The sequence below is a fragment of the Globicephala melas genome, chromosome 11 (assembly GCF_963455315.2).
Source record: "Globicephala melas chromosome 11, mGloMel1.2, whole genome shotgun sequence".
NCBI lineage: Eukaryota > Metazoa > Chordata > Mammalia > Artiodactyla > Delphinidae > Globicephala > Globicephala melas.
Genome location: NC_083324.2, coordinates 37718432 through 37741094, shown reverse-complemented (window position 1 = coordinate 37741094; position 22663 = coordinate 37718432). Strand labels below are relative to the sequence as shown.

Here is a 22663-nt window from a genome sequence, read left to right as displayed (position 1 = left end):
CTTGTGTCTCAAAAGGGAAGGTGGAAAGCCAGGTGAGTACCCAGGAGAACCCTGTCCATCACTGAGGTCTTGCCCAGGTCCAGGAACCTTCATGCCCCTACATGCCTCATTGAGATCTCAGACCCTTGGGGACCCAAGAACTCGCTGGCGCCCTAGCGTGTGGTGTTGCTCCAAAATTCACCCTTTTGTATCCCGAGTTCACTGGGCGCTCACTGCAGAAGGAGCCCCAGGGTCTCCAGGAAGCGAGGGGTGGTTCACCCAGTCCCACAGATCGATACAACATTTCCAGCTCTGCCAAGGGTTTCTGAGGAGGCTGTGTGGGCAAATATGCTGCTGCTGAAACTTGTGCAGGTGGGAGAAGCATGCCTCCCTGGGCAGCAGAGGGGCACGTGTCCTACCCCGGGAGCCCATCGGAGGAGGGAGGCAAAGGTCCAATCTGACGTCCCTGTCCAGTGAGGGAGCCCACCTGGCCTTCAGTCTGCTGTGGGGTGCAGCCACCACCCTCACCAAGCTGTGCTCTGGGGCAGAGACAGTGCAAGCCCCAGGGGGCCTAGCCTAAGCTGGGAGGCTGCCAGACCCTCCCTGACACGGATCAGTGAGTTTTCAGGGCCAGTCTCCTGCCTTTCCCCAGAAGGCTCCAGACCTCCGTTCCCCTTGAGCAGCTCCTCCACCACTTAGCAACAGAGACAATTTACATAATGCATCGAGTGTGAGAGCAATAATGGCTGGGGAAGCAAGGTGCCCGTTAGTGGCTCCTGGGAAGGGAAAATACCTGCTCCCACATCACCACTTCCTCCCTCATGGAACAGGGCCCTGAGGCTGCCGGGAAGTAGGTGCCTTGAAGTGCTCAGCTGCTGCCAAGAGGGGCGCAGAAGGGCCATGCCAGCCTCGGAAACAGAGCAACCTCAGGACAGAGATGCAAGAGGGAGAAAATTTCAAAAGCACCTGAGTTCTGAACATAACTCCCCCCAGCCGTGCTCCCGGAGCCCGCACCCCCGCGGGGCCGGGCCCTGCATCCGCAGTCTTCTGGGAGGAGGAGGCGCAGGCGCTCCAGCAGGCGGTAGGCTGTAGCCAGGAGGCCGGGGAGCCAGGCTGCAGCTGCCCGGGAGGCGGTCACGTTCAAACACAAAGGCGGCGAGGGAAGGGAGAAAATACATAAAAATTACAGGCACGGTAACTGCTTTTTATATAAATGTTCTTATAAAAAGTTTTCCCCAGTGTGAAAGTCCCTTTTTAAAAAGAATAAATTCACGGCACACCAATTTATTCCATGTCTGTAATGGAGCGTAAGGAAGGCTCCTCTGTCAATACCTGATCAGGAGGCAACTGGCCGTTACCTGACCCGGCTTCCAGGTCTCCTGCACGACAAGGCAAACAGCAGTAGGCCCCTGGGGTCTGCGAGGGGCAGCAGGAGTGGGTGGCAGGCCTGCCTGCCAAGAGTCAGCATCAAGTGAGACTCTGGGCCTCAGGGCCAAGCCCGACAAACCCCATCGGTGCCCCAGGAGCTGCGCTCGAATGGAAGATTCAGAAAAGAGGCAGCTACAATCATGCTGATGGGGAGGCACACGGGGCTACGGGAGCTGGGGAGCATGGGGCTCTCCCTTTCTAGGGACAGGAGAGAGAAAGCAGTCAGCAGGCTGTGGGGTGGGAGGGATGAGGCCCCTGTGCCTGCCTGCAGGGCCTGTGGAGGAAGCTGGCTGGTGACAAGGCACCTGGGGGTTGCAGGTAGGAGTGGCCTGTCCTGAGCTGTAGGAAGCTCCCCGTGGACTCTAGCTCAGCTCTAAGCCTACAGGCACCCATACTCTTCCCCCTGCCCTGATGAAGGCAGCACTTCAGTGGACCCCAGCCCAGGGCAGAAAGGGCTGCTCCCCCTCACCAGGAGGCCCAGAACCTGGAAATGAGGCTCCTGCCCAGTGCCCCTTACCAGCCACAGCTCTCTCATCTGTGAAACGGGGACAAAGTGTGGGCGGCCTCACCACTGACTGGGGGCACTGAGGACGGACAGCTTGCACAAAGCTGTGCTCTCCACAGGGGTCACTTGGTCCAGCAGCCCAGGGCACGGATACACAGGGGTGTGAGGACACAGATCCACAAGCGACTGGCACCTTGCCCCCCTGCAGGGCTGCTGGGCACAGTGTCAGGCAGAGCGACTTGGGGGGATGTGCACTGTGCATGGGGACATGGTGCGTGCACGCGCGCGCGCGCATGCGTGCATGCGTGTGTGTGTGAGCTCCTCACCCACAACCGAGATTTCTCAGCTTCACTAATTAATCGGTTAAGTAGTTCTCGCCTGCTCGGGTGACAGAGCTCGCGGCACCTGCCTCTCCGCAGTCCCACCCTGGCCTGTAAGCATGCCTGCTCACACCTGCACACAGAGCATGCAGAACTCTGCACTCACCACATACACACGCACGTATATGCTTGCCTGGTCACACATCCCACAAAGCACGCATGCATGTGGGATCACACGTTCTCACACACACACATAAACATACGTGCCTGGTCATGCCCCTACATGCAGCATTTCGTGCAGGCGCAGCCACTCCCTTCCAGACACACAAACCTCACCTGATCACGCTCCCGCTGGCAGCACATGCACACACACACAGGTTCACGTGTTCTCGTCTACATGTGCACATACATTCCCACACGCAGCATCACACTTCTCTCGTCTCTCTTCCACACCTGACCAGCCACATCCCACCTCACAAAGCCTCTGCAGGTCAGAGACTGTGTCTCCCAGTGAGTCACGGGACCAAGAATCACCAGGGGCTACTTGCCTTCTAGGTCTGACTGCCTGTGTTCAGGTGGACTCCTGTGAGGCCCGGGCATGATAAGCCTGCCCTTCTGGTCATGGTCTCCCTACCCCATATGATGGGAAGACTGAATTGGGCCCACCAGAGGTCCCTGGCATCTCCTGCCTCCTATGTGTACCCGAAGGATGCAAAAGCAGAAGGGAGGGGAGCATGGGACACCACTGGCCTCAGCACTGATCTGGAGGGCTTCCTTGGGGAGGGAGCTGTGGGCTGGGTTTAAAACTGGGGAGAGGCCTGGAGGGAAGGGGGATGAGTGACGAGAGAGGCAAGTGGAGTAGGAGGAAGAAGCTGGGAAGGCTAGTGGGGGGGCGGGGAGCACACATGGACGGCTGGAGGCCTAAAGGCTCCTCCTGCCCAGGCCACATACCTTGGCCAGGCCTTTGAGTCACTCCGGGAATAGCCCAGCCTCCCTCACCCCAGCCTGACATCTGAGTGCCAGAACACTGTGCAGTCAGCTCTTCTCCTGGGCCCTCCCCCTCAGCCCCTGCACCCTCCATTCCCTCACAAAGAGCAGTCAGGGACCCTCTATGTGGGCCAAGCCTGGCAGACCCTATGCAAGTTTACTTCTCTCAGGGCATCTGGCACTGAAGCTCTACCTTTTTGGTACACGGGGCTTAGTTCCCCTAGGTGGTCCGGATGGTTCCCACTGTTCTGTGGGGCAGGTTAGACCCCCAGTCCCTCCCTTCTCAGTCCTCAGATGCCTGCCCCTTTGCTAATCCATCCACTGAAGAGTTACTAGCTGAGCACCTACTCCATGCCAAACCTTGTGGACCACATATCACATATATGTATGTTTGTACACTGCAGGCATGTATGTATATGTGCACCCTGTGTGTGTGCACAGCCTGTTTCTCCACCCAGACTGCACATCCTCTCAGGTGGGGGCCCAGCCCCTGCCTCTGCATCCTGAGGCTAGGGCGAAAAAGTCCTAAGGTCAGTCACTTGGTTCCCTGACTATTGGGAACCCAAGGATGGACGGGGAGGGGGCCTGATGAGTCTGCCCAGGATCTACCCCCTGTCCTCGTCCCCCCTAACCCCCACCTCCAGCCAGCCAGCTCCCAGCACTGAGAGAGAGGTATAGGAAAGATGGGGAGTTTGGGGCTCTGTAACCTTCTCCAAACACCAGATCTGCACTCACAAGGAGAGGGGAGCCATGCTCAGAGAAGGTGGAGGGAGGCCAGGCTGAGCCTCCATGTCCTGCCTGGTCATGGTAAATGCTGCTCATGTTGCCCCTGGGGCCAGCTGTGGTTTGTCAGAACCAATTACTTCTCTGCCTCTGCCAAATGCTTGGGGCTCCACGGATCTCAGGCAAGTGTCCCCGTGGCTGCCACTGATCCAGCCATGGATGGGGGTGGAGGAGGGCGGAGGAATGCAGATGGGGTCAGCCATCCCTGGGGGCCCAGCATGGAAACCCATTCGGTCCTCTACTCCATCCCCCATCTCCCACCCTTGATTATCCAGTTGAGCCTCTGGCTCTGGACATGCAGCTCCATCACTCTCCAGAGGTGGATGCAGAGGCCAGGGGAGAAGGGAGTACACTCTGGCCTCTCCTCAACAATCTGCAAGCACTTGGTCCCCATCGGAGCTGACCCCCAGCTGTTCTGCTGCAAGGTCAGCCTCCCTGGGGACCCCAGAAGAGAGCCAAGGTGTTTATCAGAACCCTTGCCATGGGAGGTGGGCCTTGCCTTAGGAAAGTTGGACAAACAGCCCAGATTCCCAAGACGGAAGGATTGAGGGGCATCCACTTCATGGGAGGGGCCTGCAGCAAAGCCACCGGTTCTCAACCAAAACTTCCAGAAAGAGCGGCGCTGTCTGCTGGTACGGTTCTGATCATGCCTCTGAGATCGTCTCTTTCTTAAACTGAGGCACCTCAGTCCGAGAGCTGCCACCCTCAAGAACCCAGAGCTTGGTGGCTTCCTACCACCCCTACTCCAAGGCCAGCCCAGCCCGGTGCCCTTCTCTGAGTCCACAGGGCCTGGGAGACAAGCTGCCGACTGGGTGACTGATTTGAGAAACAGACTCACAGGCCTCTTCTGGGTGCAGATGCCCTTCCCTTCACCCCCACCTGCTTCCTCCCCAGGGGGTGCCTCTGCAGCTGGTTCCCTTCCGTGGCCCATAGGCCCTGTTTCTTCAAGCTCTTGTGGCCTTTGTGTCTCTCCCAGTAAGGCCCCCCAAAGATGTCATGGTCAGAAGGTGTTACAGATTGAATGTTCGTGTCTCCCCCCCAGATTCATATGTTGAAACCCAATCCCCATTGTGATAACATTTAGAGGTGGGCCCCTTGGGAGGTGATTAGGTCATAAGGGTAGAGCCCTTGTAAATGGGATTAGTGCCTTATAAAGGAGACCCCAGAGAGATCCTTCACCCCTTCCACCACGAGAGGACACAGTGAGAAGACAGCTGCCAGGACATGGGCTTTCACCAAACACCAAATCTGTTGATGCCTGGATCTTGAACTTCCCAGCCTCTAGAAACATGAGAAATTTCTGCTGTGTGTCAGTCACCCAGTTTATGGTATTCTGTTATAGCAGCCCAAACAGGACTAACAACAGGGCAGGGAAGAGGAAACCAATTTCCAAACTCCTGGGCTTCAGCAAGCAAAGGTGACACTTTGGGCACCTGAACTTTCTAAAACTATAACTAACTCCTGGAAGGGCAGGCAACTGATAGTGGAGGGGGTCACAAAAGCACCCCCACATTTGCAGGGCTCTGTCTGCAGCCCTTCCTTGCCCCTGCTCCCTTGAGGACAGGGGCTCGGATCCCCATGTCACAGATGGGGGAACCAAGGCTCAGAGAGGCAGGACAACATGTGCCAGGTCCCACGGTACGGGGAGGCCCAGCTCTGCCATTGCTCCCCACTTCAGTCTTTCCTCTACCACCCACCATTCAGTGTGGCCCACGGCACAGGCTCCAGGTTCAAATTCTAGTTCTGCCACCTACCAGCTGTAGCAGGTCAGAAGACATAGCTCTTCTCTCCTGCCCTGAGCCATTCTCTATCCTCTGGGAGATGACCTCAGATGTGGCCCCACGGTGACCTCTTGGCACAAGGTGGAAGCTGCTGGCCCCTCTCCCGTGCCTGTATCACCAGGTGTGGGTCTGCTGATCCCACGCAGAGATGCCTCTCCCATAGACCTGTTCCCTCCGCACCGACAACCTCCACAGGAACCTGGGCAACAGCTCTTTGCTGAGGCTGTCCCAGAACCCTGAAGCCTCCTAGCAGGGCTCCCTGCCCCTGTCTTCCCCTGCAAGACTCCAGGAGCAAGGGGCTCTGAGTTAGCCAGAGATGCGACCACCCGGGCATGCCCCTCTGGGGACCTTGCTGTCACCGTATCCTCCACCTGCTGTGAGGCTGTTCTGACTTAACACCCTCACACTCTGGGGAGGAGGAGGAGAGGCCTTGGGAGGGGCAGGGGCTGAGAAGGGCACAACTACTGGCTCAGCTTAGCAGCCCCAGAGGAGCCATCAGCTTGGGGGTGGCTCCAGGCAGCTGGTGCCCATGGAAGGCATGGCCAACGTGAGCCAGGGCCCCTGGGCCAGGTGTCTTGGGGCAGCCCTCCCCCAACATTGACCTCCCCGTGCCCCCTCTCTGGTGGGAGACATGTAGAAGAGGTGTAAGAGACCAAAGCCAGTCAGTTGGCCGTCAGGCAGGAGCTCCTGCCACAGATGAATTGGCTTTTGAAAAGCTTCTCAAAAATGGAATTTTCTCCTTCAGGCAACAACGGAGTATGTGCGGGGAGGGGCAAGCAGGAGGGCAACAACCACCCTCCATCTCCCCGCACAGGGCTAGGGAGAGAGCATTCCCAGAACTTACAGTGGGGAGGTGGTGCCAGAAGAGGCCACCCCCAGGGCAGGACATGGGAAGGAAAGAGGTGAGGAGCAGGCTGGGCTAGGGGGACAAAGAGGGGGTCCAGGAAGGGCTTCCGCCAGGCTCCAATGGCTCTGCCTCAGTGTATCCAATTACGCTCACGTGGCAGCCTCACCACGTTTCAGACGCCCTCCCAGGAGCCCCCCCTCAGTCCCATGCATCCCTGCTGGGTGCTGAGCAAGAGGACCATATGGAAGGAATAATAAGACAATTAACTTTCCATTAAAGAACAATATATGTGGGTTTTTAGAGAGGCGAGCGGCAGCAATCTCTACCCAGCGGCACACTTCACACCCGCGCCCCGCCCACTCCCTCCTCACGCACCCCACACCCCAATCATCTACACTAGGAGAGAGCAGGGTGCCGCTGGGCCTCAGCGGGAGGTGGCTGGAGGAGGGGGGTGCTGCACCAGGAGCAGAGCCCCCAGGATGATGGTTTGGAGGTTCCAGTAACCCTGGGGAGGGAGTGTGATGGGCCTGGGTGGGTCTCCCTCACCACCACTCTCCGGACTGAGCACATTAGCTGGGACAACTGTGCATGTCCTGCGTGAGTGCAGGTCCACCTGGCCAAGGTGGACTGACTCTTGGGACACATGTGAACCACAGTGCTTTGATAGAAGGACCAACTGTAGGTCTGGGGGTCACAACAACTTGAACTCCCATTCTGGCCCTCTCGGGGCTGCTTCTGTCCCCTGGCACCTTCCCCCACTACCCAGCTTCCTTCATCCTCTTCTGCTGCCCCTCTGGCGTTCTGAGCTTCCCTGGCACTCCTGGACATTGCTGATCCCACTTGAGATGCCCAGAGAGGACCCCTTACCCCGAAGGGGGGCCAAACACAGCTCTGGCAAGCACCCCCTGAGCCAGTGTGTGACAGCGCATGTGTTTCAGGAACTGGCGGTACCAGCGGAGTGTGGGAGTGGAGGAACGGGGAGAAGGCTGTTTTTATTTATTTATGTGGTTGCACCGGGTCTTAGTTATGGCAGGCAAGCTCCTTAGTTGTGGCATGTGAACTCTTAGTTGTGGCATGCATGTGGGATCTAGTTACCTCACCAGGGATTGAACCTGGGCCCCCTGCACGGGGAGCGTGGAGTCTTATCCACTGCACCACCAGGGAAGTCCTGGGAGAAGCCTGTTTCAAGGGCACCTGCGGAGGGCCCTGTTCCTGCCTCCCTGAGCCCCTCAGGAAAGGGGTCCTCAATTTGGCCAGATTTTGGTCCTTGCCTGGAGCCAGCTCCAGATGTGGCACTCTGCAAATATTAATTACACATTCCCAGGGAGCACTGAGCAGACACGGTGTGGGCATGGCCAGGGGCAGACAAGATGGGCTAGGACTATGGTGCCGTCACTGGTTCAAAAATCCCATTTCTGGCTACCCACAGAAGTGGGGACACATGACAACATTTGTCTGATTCACCATGACTGTCCAGAGAAGCACAGCCGTGGGGAGGGGAGCAGGAGACTTGGGGTCAGGGATCTCTGAGTCCTGGGGTCTCGCTCTCTGTGGATGCAGCTCAGCAGTCCAGGGCGGGGACCGCCCCAGGCCTGCACCTCTGCCTTGATAGTTCTCACCAACCCCACCACTACCCAGGGCTAGCAAGTCAGGGCTCCAGGATGGGACTGGTGGGTAAAGACAGTCAACCACACCTTGGTTTCCCCACGAGTGACTAGCGGCATAGAGCCGGGCTAAGGCCATCACGGGGGCGGAAGCAGCCAGGGACGTAGGCAGGGCTCTGAGCCACTTCTGCCCTGAGACACGTGTGGGGGTTGATGTGGACTGAGAAATGCTCCCACAGGTCCAGACTTGGATTGAGCTTTCCCAGAGGATAGCCTATAGTCCACAGACATGACCATCCCACGTCTCTGCTCCCATACCAGCTCTAGCCAGACAGACTTTCCTCACCCCCGACCCCCACCCCAGACAGAGGATCTTCTCACTTCCTTCTGTAGAGACCCTCCACGGAAGGTGCCTCACCGAAATCAGGAATCCGTCCCAGGGCTGGTGCACCTGATGAGCCACTGGTTCTTCCTCCTGTCTGACTATAATTTGTCCTGCTTTGCTTTCCCACAAGGTCCCCAGAGTTGTTCCCTTTCTACCCTGGACACCCAGTCAGAAGGGAATAGGTCCCTGGCTGTACCCATCAGAGTGACCTGGGCTTCAGAGTGGGGAGACAGGCTGTCTCCACATGGTCCCCCGTGCACCCCCAGGCACCTGATGAATTATTCTGATCAACCTCATTATGTGAATGAGCTCAGAGCCCAAGCATATGCTCTCTGCTGTCCCCCCAAAGGATGACAATATGGTGCTGATGGGCGAGGGTAGGAAAGGGGTTTAGGAGACCTCGCTCAGCTTCTACGGGCCCTGGAGGGGGCAGACTGCAGGAGAGCCCATACTTCTGTGGCCTGTTCACAGCAGGAGTAAGCCAGGGCTGGCGGGGCTGGGTTTACCCGGTGGGGCACGGCTCAGGAGCACCAGGCCACAGTGGGCGCTCCTACTCTGTGCTGGCCCTGGGGTTAGATGAGGAAATGTGACAGGGTCTTTGCAGACAGCCCCCACACTCCACCAAGGTGTGCCATGGTGTCCAGCCTGTAAATGGGCCACAGTCTGCACCCAACCACACCCCCATGGGGTTGTGGTGAGGTCGGGAGGAGGAAAGTGCCAAGACAAGGAAAATGCTCCTAAATGCCACCGTCTGCAGTTTCTGAACTCTTGCAGCTGCCAGCTCTATGGCACCCAGCTTCTGCGGGTCGGGCTGCCTCTAGGACTGGGGCTGGTGGAGAGGGCAGCCATGTTGGGGAAGAAAGCCAAGGATCACCCCAGTGGCAAGGTGTTTGGGGGCCCACCGAGGAAGCATGGAGAGGGGCGGGCCTAATGGGGACTGAGGCCATAAGCTTGGCAGAGGTGGTACCAGGGTCCACGGAGCATTGCAGCTGGGTCAGGGCTTCGATGCATGCGTCCTCCTGACTCTCAGAGCCTGGCTCTCAGGGCAGGGGCTGGCCACATGGGCCCTCTCATATGCACTTGAAGGAGAGCTCTGGTGGCTTTGTCAGGGGTGCCAGGGGTTGTGGGGAAGAGGGGCCGGTTGGCTCCCTCCTGCTCTCACAGGGTTGCCCTTTTCCTCTAGAACTCTTCACCTGCTCCCCGGCTGCCCACCTCACAGGGGTGTCCTGTGCCAAGAAGCAGCCCCAGAGCTGTCAGTGGGAAACAAGAGGCTAAGGAAGCAGGTGAGAAAAACTGGAGCAGGACAGAGAGCCACTGGAGAGCTGGCAGCCGTCGACAAGCAGAGGGATGCCAGAAGGAGCCCGGAACGCCAGGTCAGCACTTCTCTGCCTGGCCATAGCCACACCAAACCTGGCCCAGATCCCCTCTTTTTCAGGCTCATCCTGCCCACCCCAAGAGGGAAGGCCTAGCTAGAGGAGAAGCAGCGCCCTGGGACAGGAGTCAGGAGCCCTGTGTTCAAGCCCCAGTTCTGCTGTACCTGGCTGCATGACTTTGGTAACCACTGGGAAGGTGGGAGTGGGGAAAGATGTGCTCATTGGTGAAAGTGTCTGGAATCACTCAACTCCCATCAGAAAGGAAGGGAACAACATATCCTGGGAATGAAAATGATCAATGAGGGAAATTCAGATTTGATTTCTAGAAGTGTATCTGTGTCAGCCTGTCCCCTGCCATTCTCACCACCTCATCCTCCAGCCAGACCTCCCAGCCACGCTATGGACCAAGAATGAGGATCAGAGAGGGTCTAGGACTTGCCCAGGAGCACACAGTGGGTATGCTGAGCTGGATTCCATCTCTGGTCCGCACCATCCAGGAAGCTATGGCTCAGACAGACCTGAGTCTCAGGCATGAAATGTGTACGTTATTTTCCCACTGGCAAACTTTTAGGGTCTGAGTGCCCACGACTATAAAATAAGCAGTATCCTTGAGCTGAGGATTGAAAGTACGGGAGATTCTTGACTGGAAGTGCATGGTTAACTCCTTATGTGGGGTACATCTTATGTCCCAATATGAAGCTTGGAGAGGCACATTACACACATTCCAGGGAACTCTCATTTCTTCATTAACCTACACAGCTGCACTCTTGGCAGTGCCCACTTAGAACCTAGTAAGTGCTGGGTGCTATTCCTGAGCATAAATTGACTTCTGTTCCGGAACAGCTTTTCCTACAGTGCCTTCTCTGGAAAGCTCTGCCGGCCTCCAAGTGTGGCTGAGTCATTGAAAGTTCACAGGAAGAGAGTACGATGGGGGTTACTGCAATTCAAGCCCAGTAACCAGGGAAGGGAGATTCAGAGAGGCTGGGCCACTGGGGTTGGGCGGAAGGACCCCCAGCAAGTTGATGGCTCAGACCCCCACCCGGACTCCCCCTCCTAGCTATGTTACCACCACATTAGCCACCCCTGATCAGCCCCATCCTGTGCCAGAGGTCCTACATCCACAGCCAGTGTCAACACATTCACTGCCACCCCCATTTCCTGGGTACCTGCTACAAGCTAAGCATGGCGAAAGGCCCGAGGACACCACCTCATAGCAGCTGCCCCACAGACGTACCTCTGCTGACCTGGCCCTGACCAAGAGAGACACAGGAACACAGTGGCGTATCTAATCGCCAAGCCGGGGGCCTGGACCCCCAATAATAACTCCACTTACTCTGCTGTGCCCAAGCCCACCATCAGTACGAGATCCCCATTAACCCCCTGTTCAGTTCAGGTTGCACTTTCTGGCCCAAGCCTCCAGTAAGAGCTCCTTAAAGTCCAGCACGTACCTGGGAGCCCCACCCCAAGCACTCCAAGAGCTCAGCTCTCCAAGCCTCTGCGTTTCCACGTAAAGAGCGACAGCTCAGGAGCCTGTGGCCCGACAGCGACACATTTTGCAGCCTTCTGGGGGTGACGGATGGCCTGCTCTTCACATCACTATTTCAAATATTAACATAATCTCCCAGGATGAATGTGGTCGCTCGCGCCTAATCAATCACCCCTCCCACCCCCGATACCTCATCTCACCAAGCACTCGCTTGCCACTTGTCTCCTGCTGCAGCTCCTTGAGCAGGCAGCACTGACTGCTCTCCGGGGTTGTTCGGCCTGGCCACCCCACTCATTGCGAGGACAGTCTCTCTGGCTTCCGTGCACAACTACACCCACGGGACCCTCCAGGACCTGGACTCCACTCCGTATGCTGCCTCAAAAACAGATCTCACCCTCCTGAAAAGCCTGACACCTACCCATCAGAGCCGACTAAGTACCACCTCAACATTGTGACCTGGGGAAGAGCAGGCCAAGACCCGAAGGAATCACTGTGTCTCTGTTTCCCCACCTGCCCCCATGAGTCCACAGTGTCCCATCACGCTGGGTCCTCAACTGCACCAAGCTTTCCTCACTCCTTATTGCTGAAGCCCTTCCCCCACTTCCAGCTGGAACAGGGTCCCTAAAGGGAAAGCCAGTGGCACCAGGCTTACCTCACGGAGCTGCTGCACACCCCCAAAGATCCGCATCACGCCATCGATCTCCTGCTCCAGGCGCCGGGCCCAGTGCTGCATCCTGTGTGCAGAAAGGAGAGGAGTGTCAGGAGGACCTGCCTGGGGCTGGAACAGTCCCGCCCCAGCCACCGAGAGGTGACACGCAGCAGCCGCCCCTTCAGAACCCAATTTTCACTAGAAGAGAAACAGAGGCTGGGAACCAGAGCGTGCCTCTGATTCCCTTTGAAGTCTGGACCCGGTGGCCCAGGCTCTCCTCACGTACTGTTGGACAGCCAGGGAGGGGAGCAGATTATAGTTTAAATGCACTGAGGGAGTCCAGCGGCTCCAAGAAGCCTGCAGGGAGACTATTTTTCACTGTGAAGAGCCAGCCCTTGATGCTGCTGCTCTGAACATGGGGACTCAGGATACCAGGGAGGAGGGGACGTGAGTGAGCCTGGTGTCTGCTGGATCTCAGAGACTTCTGCCCCAAGGCTGGGTGGCACCTAGGCAAGGGGAGGGAACATGAGAGCTGCTGCCACCACCAAGTCACTGTGTAACCTGGGGCAGGCCCCTGCCCCTCTGGGCCTCATTTAAACAGTGGACATGGAGAGCTTCCTGCTCAGACGGCCCTCGCCTTTCCAGTACCCTAGTAAACAGAGGCTCATCACTAGATGCCCCACGTGAACTGTCTACCCACAGGTCCAGTTCAGACTATCCCACACCTTTCTGGGGGCCTGGCAAGCCCCATGAGCCCTTCACCAGAGCCACCAGCCTGAGCAGGTCTCCCTTGCACTGGTGCCACGCTGAGCTCGCTTTAACCTATCTGGGTCTCACTATCCTCCTCCAGAAAGTGGGGATAATTTGGGGCCACCTTGTAGGGTCTGAGAAGAACACATGGGAACTGGAGGGTCAAGGGTGCTGCACAGGGATCTCTGTGAGGGGACAGGATGGACAGGTGGTCACAAGGTCCTATATTCTCAGCCCACGCTCATGAACAGGGATGGTGTCTGGGGAGAGGGCTGGCTTGGGTTCTAACCTGTGATCCCACTTTAGGCAGTGCCAGATCAGGTGAGCAAAATCACAACAGCGCTTGCCAGGGCCTGCCGGCCAGAGAGACACTCTCCACACTGCCAAAAGCACTTTCTGCTGTGACCAAAGCCCCTGCCCTAATGCATCTGAAAGGCATCTCAACTTCCCCTTCCCACCAGACACAGAACAAAGCCTTCCCCGGGAGGGCTCATAGGAGAACTACCACACAGACTGAAATATGCTCACAGGTTAATAAGCACATCCCGTGAGGCCAGGTAAGGGTGGGGTGAAGCCAGCCCCCAGCTTCTGGAAGGGTACCCCAGGAGCCATGGGATCTGGGAGATTGAGTCTGGCCCCAACTCCTGCCCTGGGCCTGCCACCTTCCCCACCACCCCTACTGCCGCTCGGGGCCAGGACTCTTATAGCTCCCTGGGTCAGAAAAGCTAAAGTCTTTACCCCAGCCCCCTGCCCCATATCCCTGTGGCTGGGGGCTGGGCCCTTGCCATTGTGTGTGCCCGCATCGGTTGGCATGGGAACTCAGATCAGGAAGCGGGCGGATCACTAATTGCAATTTGCCAAGCTGAATGTCAGGACCGTGATGGAAAAAAAAAGTCAACATCAAAAGAAAGAGGTATTGGGCTTCCCTGGTGGTGCAGTGGTTAAGAATCCGCCTGCCAACGCAGGGGACACTGGTCCAAGCCCTGGTCCGGGAAGATCCCACATGCCGTGTAGCAACTAAGCCCATGCGCCATAACTACTGAGCCTGAGCTCTAGAGCCAGTGAGCCACAACTACTGAGCCTGCAAGCCACAACTACTGAAGCCCACATGCCTAGAGCCAGAGCTCCGAAACAAGAGAAGACACCGCAGTGGGAAGCCCGTGCACCACAACAAAGAGCAGCCCCTGCTCGCCGCAACTAGAGAGAGCCCGTGTGCAGCAACAAAGACCCAACACAGCCAAAAATAAATAAATAAATAAATAAATAAATAAAATCTAGTTTTTTAAAAAAGAGAAAGAGGTATCAGCTTCAGCTTGTTGCTGGCTGAGACACAGCCTGATGCCCACCTCTGCTCCCCACTGCAGGGGAAAAGCTAACCCCAAGCCCAGGTGGAGGCCAGGCTGCAGGCCAGGCTATGAAGGGTGATCAGGCCTCAACCACCAGGGGAGGTTTTTTGCTGGGGGAGGGTAAAGCCCAGCAGAGAATGGAGAGCCTGCTTGTCCCCTGGCTCCAGGTCACCAGGAGCTGATGGCTTGGCCCTGGCTGAGCCATAAGCACCTGACAGTGTGTCAGGTGGCTGTTTTATGCTCCTGAGACAGAGCCTGGGATGCTGCTACGGGCCACAGGGACTGGCCTACCCCTGACACATCAGAACAGGCACACCCTCCTGGGGTCTAGAGGTGGCTCTAGCCCTTGGTCTGGCACGGTGGGTCTGATGGGTAGACCCCAGGTCCCAGATGCAATGCCCACCATCACGATGCCAGGGAAAACAAGTTATTCTGATCATTCACCTAAACCAAACCCAACTAGGAAGGCAATATGTGTCCGAGAGTTTAAAAGAACGTGATAGATCATTCATTTCATCATCACAGAGACATGAATTTGTGGGTTCCAGAGTTTGGCTGGTGTCCCCGTGCTGGTTCCAAGGGGTGACACATGGGACCCAGGAGGCCAGGAGTCAACTATGCACCTGCAGTGTTCTTGCCCAGAGGCAGGAGAAACCACCCACCAAGCCCGTACTAACCCTGGCCAGGCACAGTCATACTCACACCAACAGAAGGGCATGGGGGCTTTGAAAGGATGGGGGATGCATCAGGATTCGTGGCGCCACTGGGTCAAAGGCAAACTGACCAAATCCTGCCTGGGGTCCCATCAATATGGACCCAGGTGCCTGCATCTCCCATTGCTCCCTGGCCAGACAGTGTGGGCCATGGGTCACCCCCCCAACAGGGTAGATCCCCCTGCTGGCTCCCCACATCCCTGTGATTTTCCATGCGATTCATTGAGATGACACTGCTTATCTCCAAGTGTCTCTAAGTGCCAAATTAGCAAGACAGTGAGGAGAGAGAGTGTCTGGGAGGAGGCACGTGCAGCCGGGGACTGCAGCCGGCATGATGTCTGGTGTGGCCATGACAGCCTCACACCATTATGTCCTCCAATGTGCCCAAACCTAGTGGGGTGCAGGCACTGAGCCCCCATTTCACAAACAAGAAAACTGAGCCCCCTGGCAAGGACAGGTGCGGAGCCATGTTCTACAGAGAGAAGCCAGACCTGTCTTCCTGGCTCCATCAGCTCCATGACCCCACCCTCCTAGGACAATGCAGCCTCTGGGAAGCCTAAGGGAGAGGCTGCCTCTGTCAGCTGTGTGACCTCGGAGAGTTCTTGCCCCCTCGGAACCTCAGCTTTCCGGTCTATAAACAGGGAAGACAATGACTGGCTGAATACCTTTCAGGGCCAAATCCACACGGAACCTTGATGGGCAGTATTATTATTGGGCAGTCCCCTGAGGGCTAGAAGCTCATCAAATCCAGCCCTTCCTCGCTTCCCAGTGCTCAGAAAATCTTCCCTGAATGCCTGCTGTGGGGAGAGAGCACAGAGGGAGGGAAATGTGGAAAGGGTTTCCCTAATGGCTCTCTGTAACCCCCTGCTCCCCAGGCTGAGAGAGGCCGGGAGCAGGCACAGGGCAAAGACGTGTGTGTCCCAGGGCTAGAGGGTTGAGGGCAGCCCAGCAGGAAGATGACACCAGCTGCTGTGGGACTCCAGGTCTTTTAGTCTCCAGGGCATGTTTCAGAACCAAGAGGAGTACGTGAGGGAAGAGGAGGTGTCATCATTAGGCAAGGGAGCAAAATCATCCGTATGTGGAGCGAGGAGCTGGAGCTGAGGACCCCCTTTAGCAGACAGAACTATCAGGACTCCCACTAGAAGGCTGGGGAGGCCCCAGGTCAAGCTACAAGAGCAGTGAAGGCCTCCAGCTCCGAGGCCAGATACACAGGCTCCCCCAGACAGGGAGGAAGAGGTAGGGAAGATGGGAGAGGGGAGGAAGGGAGGGGAAGGGAAGGGAAGGGAGGAGAGGGGAGGGGAGGGGAGGGGAGGGAAGAGAAGAGGGAAAGAGCCTGTATACAGATGCAACAGCATAGTTTAAACTGTTGCCAGTTGTTAATTTTATACGTGAAGTTGTTGATCGGAATGTGATTTAATTGTACAGTATAATCTAGGCTTTTGGAATAAATTATGCAGAAAACTCATCTATAATTAAATCAAAAAAACAGAGACAGGTGACACTGCACGTTCACCCTCAGAGGGCAAGGGTAGGTGTGGGCGGCTGGACCCTGCAGAGGGACGAGAGGGAAGGGGGAGGGCTTTGTTCAAGAGCAGACAGGGGAAGGCCCAGGAGAGGCTAAGGCCCAGTAGGGGCGAGGATCTCTGGACCCCCACCTACCTCTGCAGGCCTTCTCACCACTCCCAAGGAGGCGTTTTCCTTGCCATCAAAGCCTTGCTACAGACTTCCTCTGCCAGGCAGACTGGGGGCCTAAGAGCAGTCTGCAGCTCTCCCCTCAGCTCAATCAAGGCAGTTATCGTAGAGGGGGAGATGCCGAGGGTAGAACAACAGGTGAGGTGGGAGGAGTGGAGGGCAGGGCAGGGCTAGGCTAGGGCAGGTGAAGGGTGCAGGGGAGCAGTCACAGGGGAGGCCACTTGCTGCCAAGGGTACTATGAGCCAAACTTGGCAATGGTGGGGGCCCATGGGTCTCCTGCTTCCCTTGTGACGGACTGGCCAATTATTCTTTCAACTCTGGGGGAGGCAATGATTTCAAATAAAATGCTATTTAATTATTCTGATCATATTTCAGCTGGCCTGCCACCTCCCACCTTGGTGCCCTAGCAGTCTTCTGAAGGGGAAAGAAAGATAGAGCAGGAGGCGGGGGTAAGAGAAAGACGGAGAGACAGAGAGACCCAGACATGAAGAGAGCCCAAGAGAGCTGGTCTAGAGGGCCTGGGTGTCAGGTTCACCCCGTCTCAGGGGATTACTGGTGGATGGGCAAGAGGGCCACTCCCCATTCCAGCCTGGAGAGGCCACGCAAAGCTCAGAGAGCAGTCGTGGCCCCTGCTGAAGCAGGGCTTGGGACATGGCCAACACCTCCCCAGGCCACAGTCCTGCTGCAAACAGCAGGAAGCTCAAGGCTGCACCCCAGGATCGTGGTACCTCCAGAGCCACCTCCCCCGAGGAGTCCTCCCCGACCACTCTGTGGATATCCCTCTCTACCTAGACTGAGTGCCCAGACTCAGCCCTGGCTCTTCCGTGACCTTAGACCAGATGAGCCCTCTTAGGCCTCAGTTTTCCCATCTGGAAAATGGAGATAAAGCTCACCACTTGTCTACCTCCCAGGACCCCAAACAGAAGCAGGTGGAAACCACTGCCTCATGGAAGGGATGACTGCCCCACACACTCATGCACACACAGACCCATCTGAGCGGCGGGGCCGCTCTCCCCTCAATCCTGTCCCCTTCCTCAGACCTGCAGCTCATTAAGCATGGGATGGCTGTACCTCCTCCTTGGACTGGGGCCTCTAGGTGGGCTGCAGCACTCCCTACACTACCTAAGAGACCCCGACACAGGGGAGACTCGTTGGGAAAGGTAGGGCCTCCGATGACCAGAGCATCCTTCGTGCTTGTCTGCTCAGGAGAGAAGACTCTTGGCCTCAACATCTTTCAGGAATCAAAGCCCAGGGTAGGGCCCCCAACCTTGATTTGATCACAGCCTCCCAAGAAGAGAGGGCAAGTCTAGCCAAGGTCATTCACTCTGCAGAGGCCAAGTGGGCCAAGCCACTCCAGACCATTGAGATCAGAGTGCCTAGAGGCACGGAGACCAGTCAGCACTGACCTGGCACTGCACAAACCACAGTGGGGTGGGGGATGCACAGAGGCCTGGGGAGAGGGGAGCATGCTGGCTCAGCCAATTCACGTGGAATAAGCTCCCCAGTTAGCCATCCACCACTTTACAAGCAGGGAAACTGAGACGCAGGACTCAAAGGGACAGGCTCACCATCAGTGGATTTGTGATTCTGCTTAAGGGGCTCCTAGTGTAACATGGGGCCCCCAGGAGCATCGTCCCCACCCCACCCCCACCCAACCCATGCACACAAGGACGAAGGTAGCCCACTTATCACAAGGGATCCTCAGAGATCCCCTGGTGCTGGGGAGGGGCTGGTACTGCTGAAGCTCAAATTAGTCCAAATCCATCGGCCTCGACTATGTGTGTCTTGGGACCCTGCCCAAATACTGCTCGTTAATGAGGTTATTAATTATGGGGCTGTCCCTTCCCTTTCTTTGTCGGGGGCGGTGGGGGGGAACCCTTCCCTTCCAGTGGGCTCTCGGCTGGGAGGCAGCAAGCCTGTGCCTCTCCGCTTAGACTAACAGTGAACAGTCATCCACTTTAATTAGGGCGCCAGGTCCAGCCCAGTATTTACTCCCAGTAGCCTGATAGGGGGAGGGGACAAGGCCTGGAACAAGGGAGCAGCTCAGGGCTGGGGAGCTGGGCAGTCCATTTGGCCCAGAGAGGGATGGAGAGTGTCCCAGGCGCACACAGCACTCTGCCTCACTCCCCACCATCAGTGCAGGACTGAGGGCCCACAGGGGCACCAGCAGTCAGGGAAGCACACAAGGACTGGGGCAAGCCAGGGACATGCAAGCTGAGAAGGGGAAGGAGGTTTCCCAGGGGAGATGAGGAGGACAGCATGGAAGGCCCACCTGAGCCTGATTTCTGTTTCTGCCATGGTTAGCTGTGTGACCTTGGTAACATCCTTTCCCCTGTTTGGGCCTCAGGTAACTCATCTAGAAAGTGAACTGCAGCAACACAGTACTGTGTCAAGACTGCCACACCCAGAGCCACAAGGTTCTTGAGCAGTCCCTCAGCAGGACCCTCCTCACCAGGCCTGGTCTGGGGTTTCCAGCAGCAGGAGAAGCCCATAAGGGGCACTGCTCCAGCTTCCACGGGAATGAGTTCTGCCCAGCAGTCCCAGGAGAACCAGGAGAGGGGCTAGAGAAGGCACCAGGGAGCCGGGGAGAAAAAGGAGGTGTGCAGCAGGAAGGAAAACACCGTTCTGCAGGAGAGCAGGGGACTGACTGTGGCCCAGACCCAGGCTGGAGGGCTTGGCCAGGGTGGGGATGGGCCCTGGGGCCGAATCTCCTCCAGCCCCTGCTGTGTACCAGGTCCTGCTCTGTGGTCCACACCCAGCTCTGTGGTTTGGACTCTCCAGGTCTCAGCTTCCCTCTCTGCTCAAGGAGGGGTGGCCTGGGGCCTCCACAGGCCATGTGGGGATTTGTTTCCCAAGGGGTCTGACTGGGGCCTTCCTGCCTGCCTCACTGGGTTTGCACCAGTGAGGCCAGGGCTCTCAGTGCACTGCCTTAATTATCTTCACAGCAGTCAGATCATCCCCAGTCCTCAGAGGGAAAACTGAGGCACACAGCAATTGAGTGATGTGCCCAAGGTCATACAGCTAATGAACACCAGTCAGGATGATACACACCTCTCTTCAGACACCAGTCTTAAATGCCCAGCTGCGGCACGGCATGTCCACTTGGATGCCTAATGGGTCTCTCAAACTGAATGTGTCCTAAACCCAGACACGGACCTCCCTCTGGATCTCCTCCTCCCTTTTCTCTGCACCCCCTGCCTCCCCTGGCTCAGCTGATGCCAGCTCCTTGGTTCAGGCCCGAAGCCTCAGGGTGACCTGCAACCTGCTTTCTCTCGCACCCACATCCAATCTCTCAGCAAGTCATGTTGGCTCCACCTTCACAGTCTGCCCACTGCCCTCCACCTCCCTGGCCCCCAGCCTGGCCTGGGCCACCATCATCTCTCTCCAGGACAAGTGCAGTCACCAGTTCACTGGTCTTCAGCTTCTGTCCTTGCACCCCCTCCCCCAGGCTGTTTACCTCCACACGCAGCCAGAGCCCCCTGTTAGAACAGTGTCCCTCCTCTCTCAACACCAGGCCACAGCTCCATGACACTAGAAGAAAGACAAAGCCCGTCCAGGGGCCATACTCTCAATGGCCCCCTTGATCTCGCTCCTCAGGCCACACTGGTCTCCTCGTTGTGGCTTGAATACACTCCTGCACTCCCTGCACAGCCTTTGTACATGCTGTTCCCTATGCCTGGATCAGTCTCTCCTCAGAAGTCCTCAGGGCTCCCCTCTCACCTCCTTCAGTGAAGTCCACCTTGCCCCCCATTTTAAGTTGTAGCCTCCCAGCAGCAACTGATCTCAGGTGCCCTCCTGGGGTTACCGCCCTCCTGGGCTGTGAGCCCTGAGGGAGGAGGCTCCTGCTCTCCAGCCTGGAGGAACAGGCACTTGGCTGAGCACGCGCACCTCCCCAGAGGGGCCTGATCTCCCCGCCGTCCTGCCCAGCCTGCATGCTGCCGGCCACAGGAGCAGGCAGGTGGGTGTGAAGTGGCAGCCTGTGGAGGGGCTAGAAGTGCAGTGGCTGACCCAGGGACAGCCACTTTCCCCGGCTCCTCTCCGTATGAATTATTAAAGCTCATTTATGATGGGCCTGCCCAGGCCTGTGGCTTCCGTGCATAATTCATGGCTCTCCCAGGAGGGCCGGGTGCTGGAGCAGCCACTTCTTCCCGGAAGCAAGGAAAGTGCAGGCACGGAATGGCCCAGACCCAGGCTGTCCTTCCCCCATCCCTTTCACCCTGTCCCGATCTCAGACAGCCCAGTACCTCTACCCACCCTGCCCCATCTGGGATTCTGGACACTGGGATTCTGGTTCAGTGCAGACTCCCCTCTCTGTGCCTCGGTTTTCCATCTGTGGACTGACGGAGTTGGTGGTTTTCAAACTGCAGGGAGAGCAGAATCATCTACCTCCACTCCCCAGGGGGCCGAGGACCATGGGTTCCCAAGGTACCAACACCCAGGTGTCATTGTTTGTGAATTTTCCAGCAATCTAGACCTGGGACTTAGCAATGAGCAAGAGGAGTTCAGGAACTAGTTAAGGCATCCCCAGAGAAAAGCAGAAAGTCCAGGCCAGGGACACAGGGTATGGAACAGTCAGTCACTCTGCCCAGGATCCACCATCTGCTCCCCAGGCCTGGAACCACCTGCCTCAGTCACTGACACAGATCATTAACATTTGGGGTCTGCAGAGCCTCCTTCTCTCCCCAGCATGTTCCCCAGGTAGTCAGGTACAATGCAAAAGTAACCCCTGCCTAGGCCCATTTAACAAACTTGTAAACTGAGGTTCAGTGAGGCTGGCTCTTGGAGGCAGGGGTAGATATGTTGACACAGCCCCTGTGCCCAGCCAGGTGCTGTGATGGGAGAGCCACACCCAAGCCTGGTCTCAGGAGGTGCACAGCAGGGTGGAGGCACCTGTGGAGGTCACCAGGAGAGTCAAGGAGGAACCCAGGGGTTCCAGCTGCCTGTTCTTGCCCCACGCCAGTAACTGAAACCTGATTGGAGGTGGCAAGATAGGCCCTGTCCATGTGTCACCAACCACTCCAGCCAGATTCTATGATTCACACATCCCCACCTCCCCTCCTGTACATCCTCCCCACTCCCCAGCATGAGTCAAATCCTCTCTGAGCCACAAATAGCCGTCCTCCATGTGCGTCCTCGACATGGCCTCCTGCTGTGAGGAGGACAGAAACCTCTCTAGGGATCCTCTATTTCTCCTCAGGGTAGAGATCCCCCAGGGAAGCTGGCAGTGTCCCAGAGGACACACTGGGTGCAGAGGAGAGGTGAAGCAAAGACCAGAAAAGAACTCAACCCATCAGGGCAAGCTTTGTTCCCTGGCCTTGTCCCCCGCTACCTGGCCAAGTCACCTCTGCCGGAAAGTCTTCCAGGATTTCTCTCCACCCCTTCCCCCAAACCCACAGTCCTTACTCCACTTTACCAACCCTTGCCTTAGGTTGGAGCTGCAGTCCGGTCCCATCATCAAGCTTCCTGCAAAACTTAGCTTGCAGGATGGCAAAGAAGAGTCTTCTGGAAATGCTTGGGGATAGATTTCCCTGAATATCCTCCCATCACCAGACTGGTACCTGCCCTGTCCAACCCCCTCTGCAGTGGGAGAGAGGCTGGAGGGCAGGGCAGGGAAAGGGCTTCTAAATTCAGCAGGTAGCAGAGCACCAAGGAAAGGAACAGATGATTCAGAGTACCCGTTGTGTGCTGGGTGCTGTGTGTGTGAGGCCACTGAAGTCACACAGCACCCATGGCTAGGTGCTAACTGATTCAGGCCCACTTCATGGATGAAGACGGAGGCCTAGGTGGTGAAGCAATGCACTCAAGGCCACACAGCCAGTCTGTGCTCAACCAGAATTTGAACCCAGTAAAGGATGGCTCCAGAGCCCAGGTTCTGTCCCCTAGGCAATTAGGCTTCCTTAATCCCAAAGAGGACTTCAATGGCCAAGATTCAGGAAATAGGGTGCAGGTAAGGGCCACCCCTCATTTATGACCTTTTCCACCTTTGTGAAGGGATCTACTCCAAATCAGGGCCCTCACTGCCTCCCCATGCAAG

General features: G+C 57.0%; 1 protein-coding gene across 7 annotated transcripts in view; it reads right to left on the bottom strand.

Moving 5' to 3' along the window:
• The window catches only part of CACNA2D2 (calcium voltage-gated channel auxiliary subunit alpha2delta 2), a 139669-nt gene that overhangs the window by 101602 nt on the left and 15404 nt on the right, over positions 1-22663 (bottom strand). For all 7 annotated transcript variants that reach the window (XM_060307585.1, XM_060307586.1, XM_060307587.2 and 4 more), the window contains exon 2: positions 12131-12212. In XM_060307585.1, the coding sequence (XP_060163568.1) occupies positions 12131-12212 (82 nt within the window). The remainder of the gene's footprint in view (positions 1-12130; positions 12213-22663) is intronic.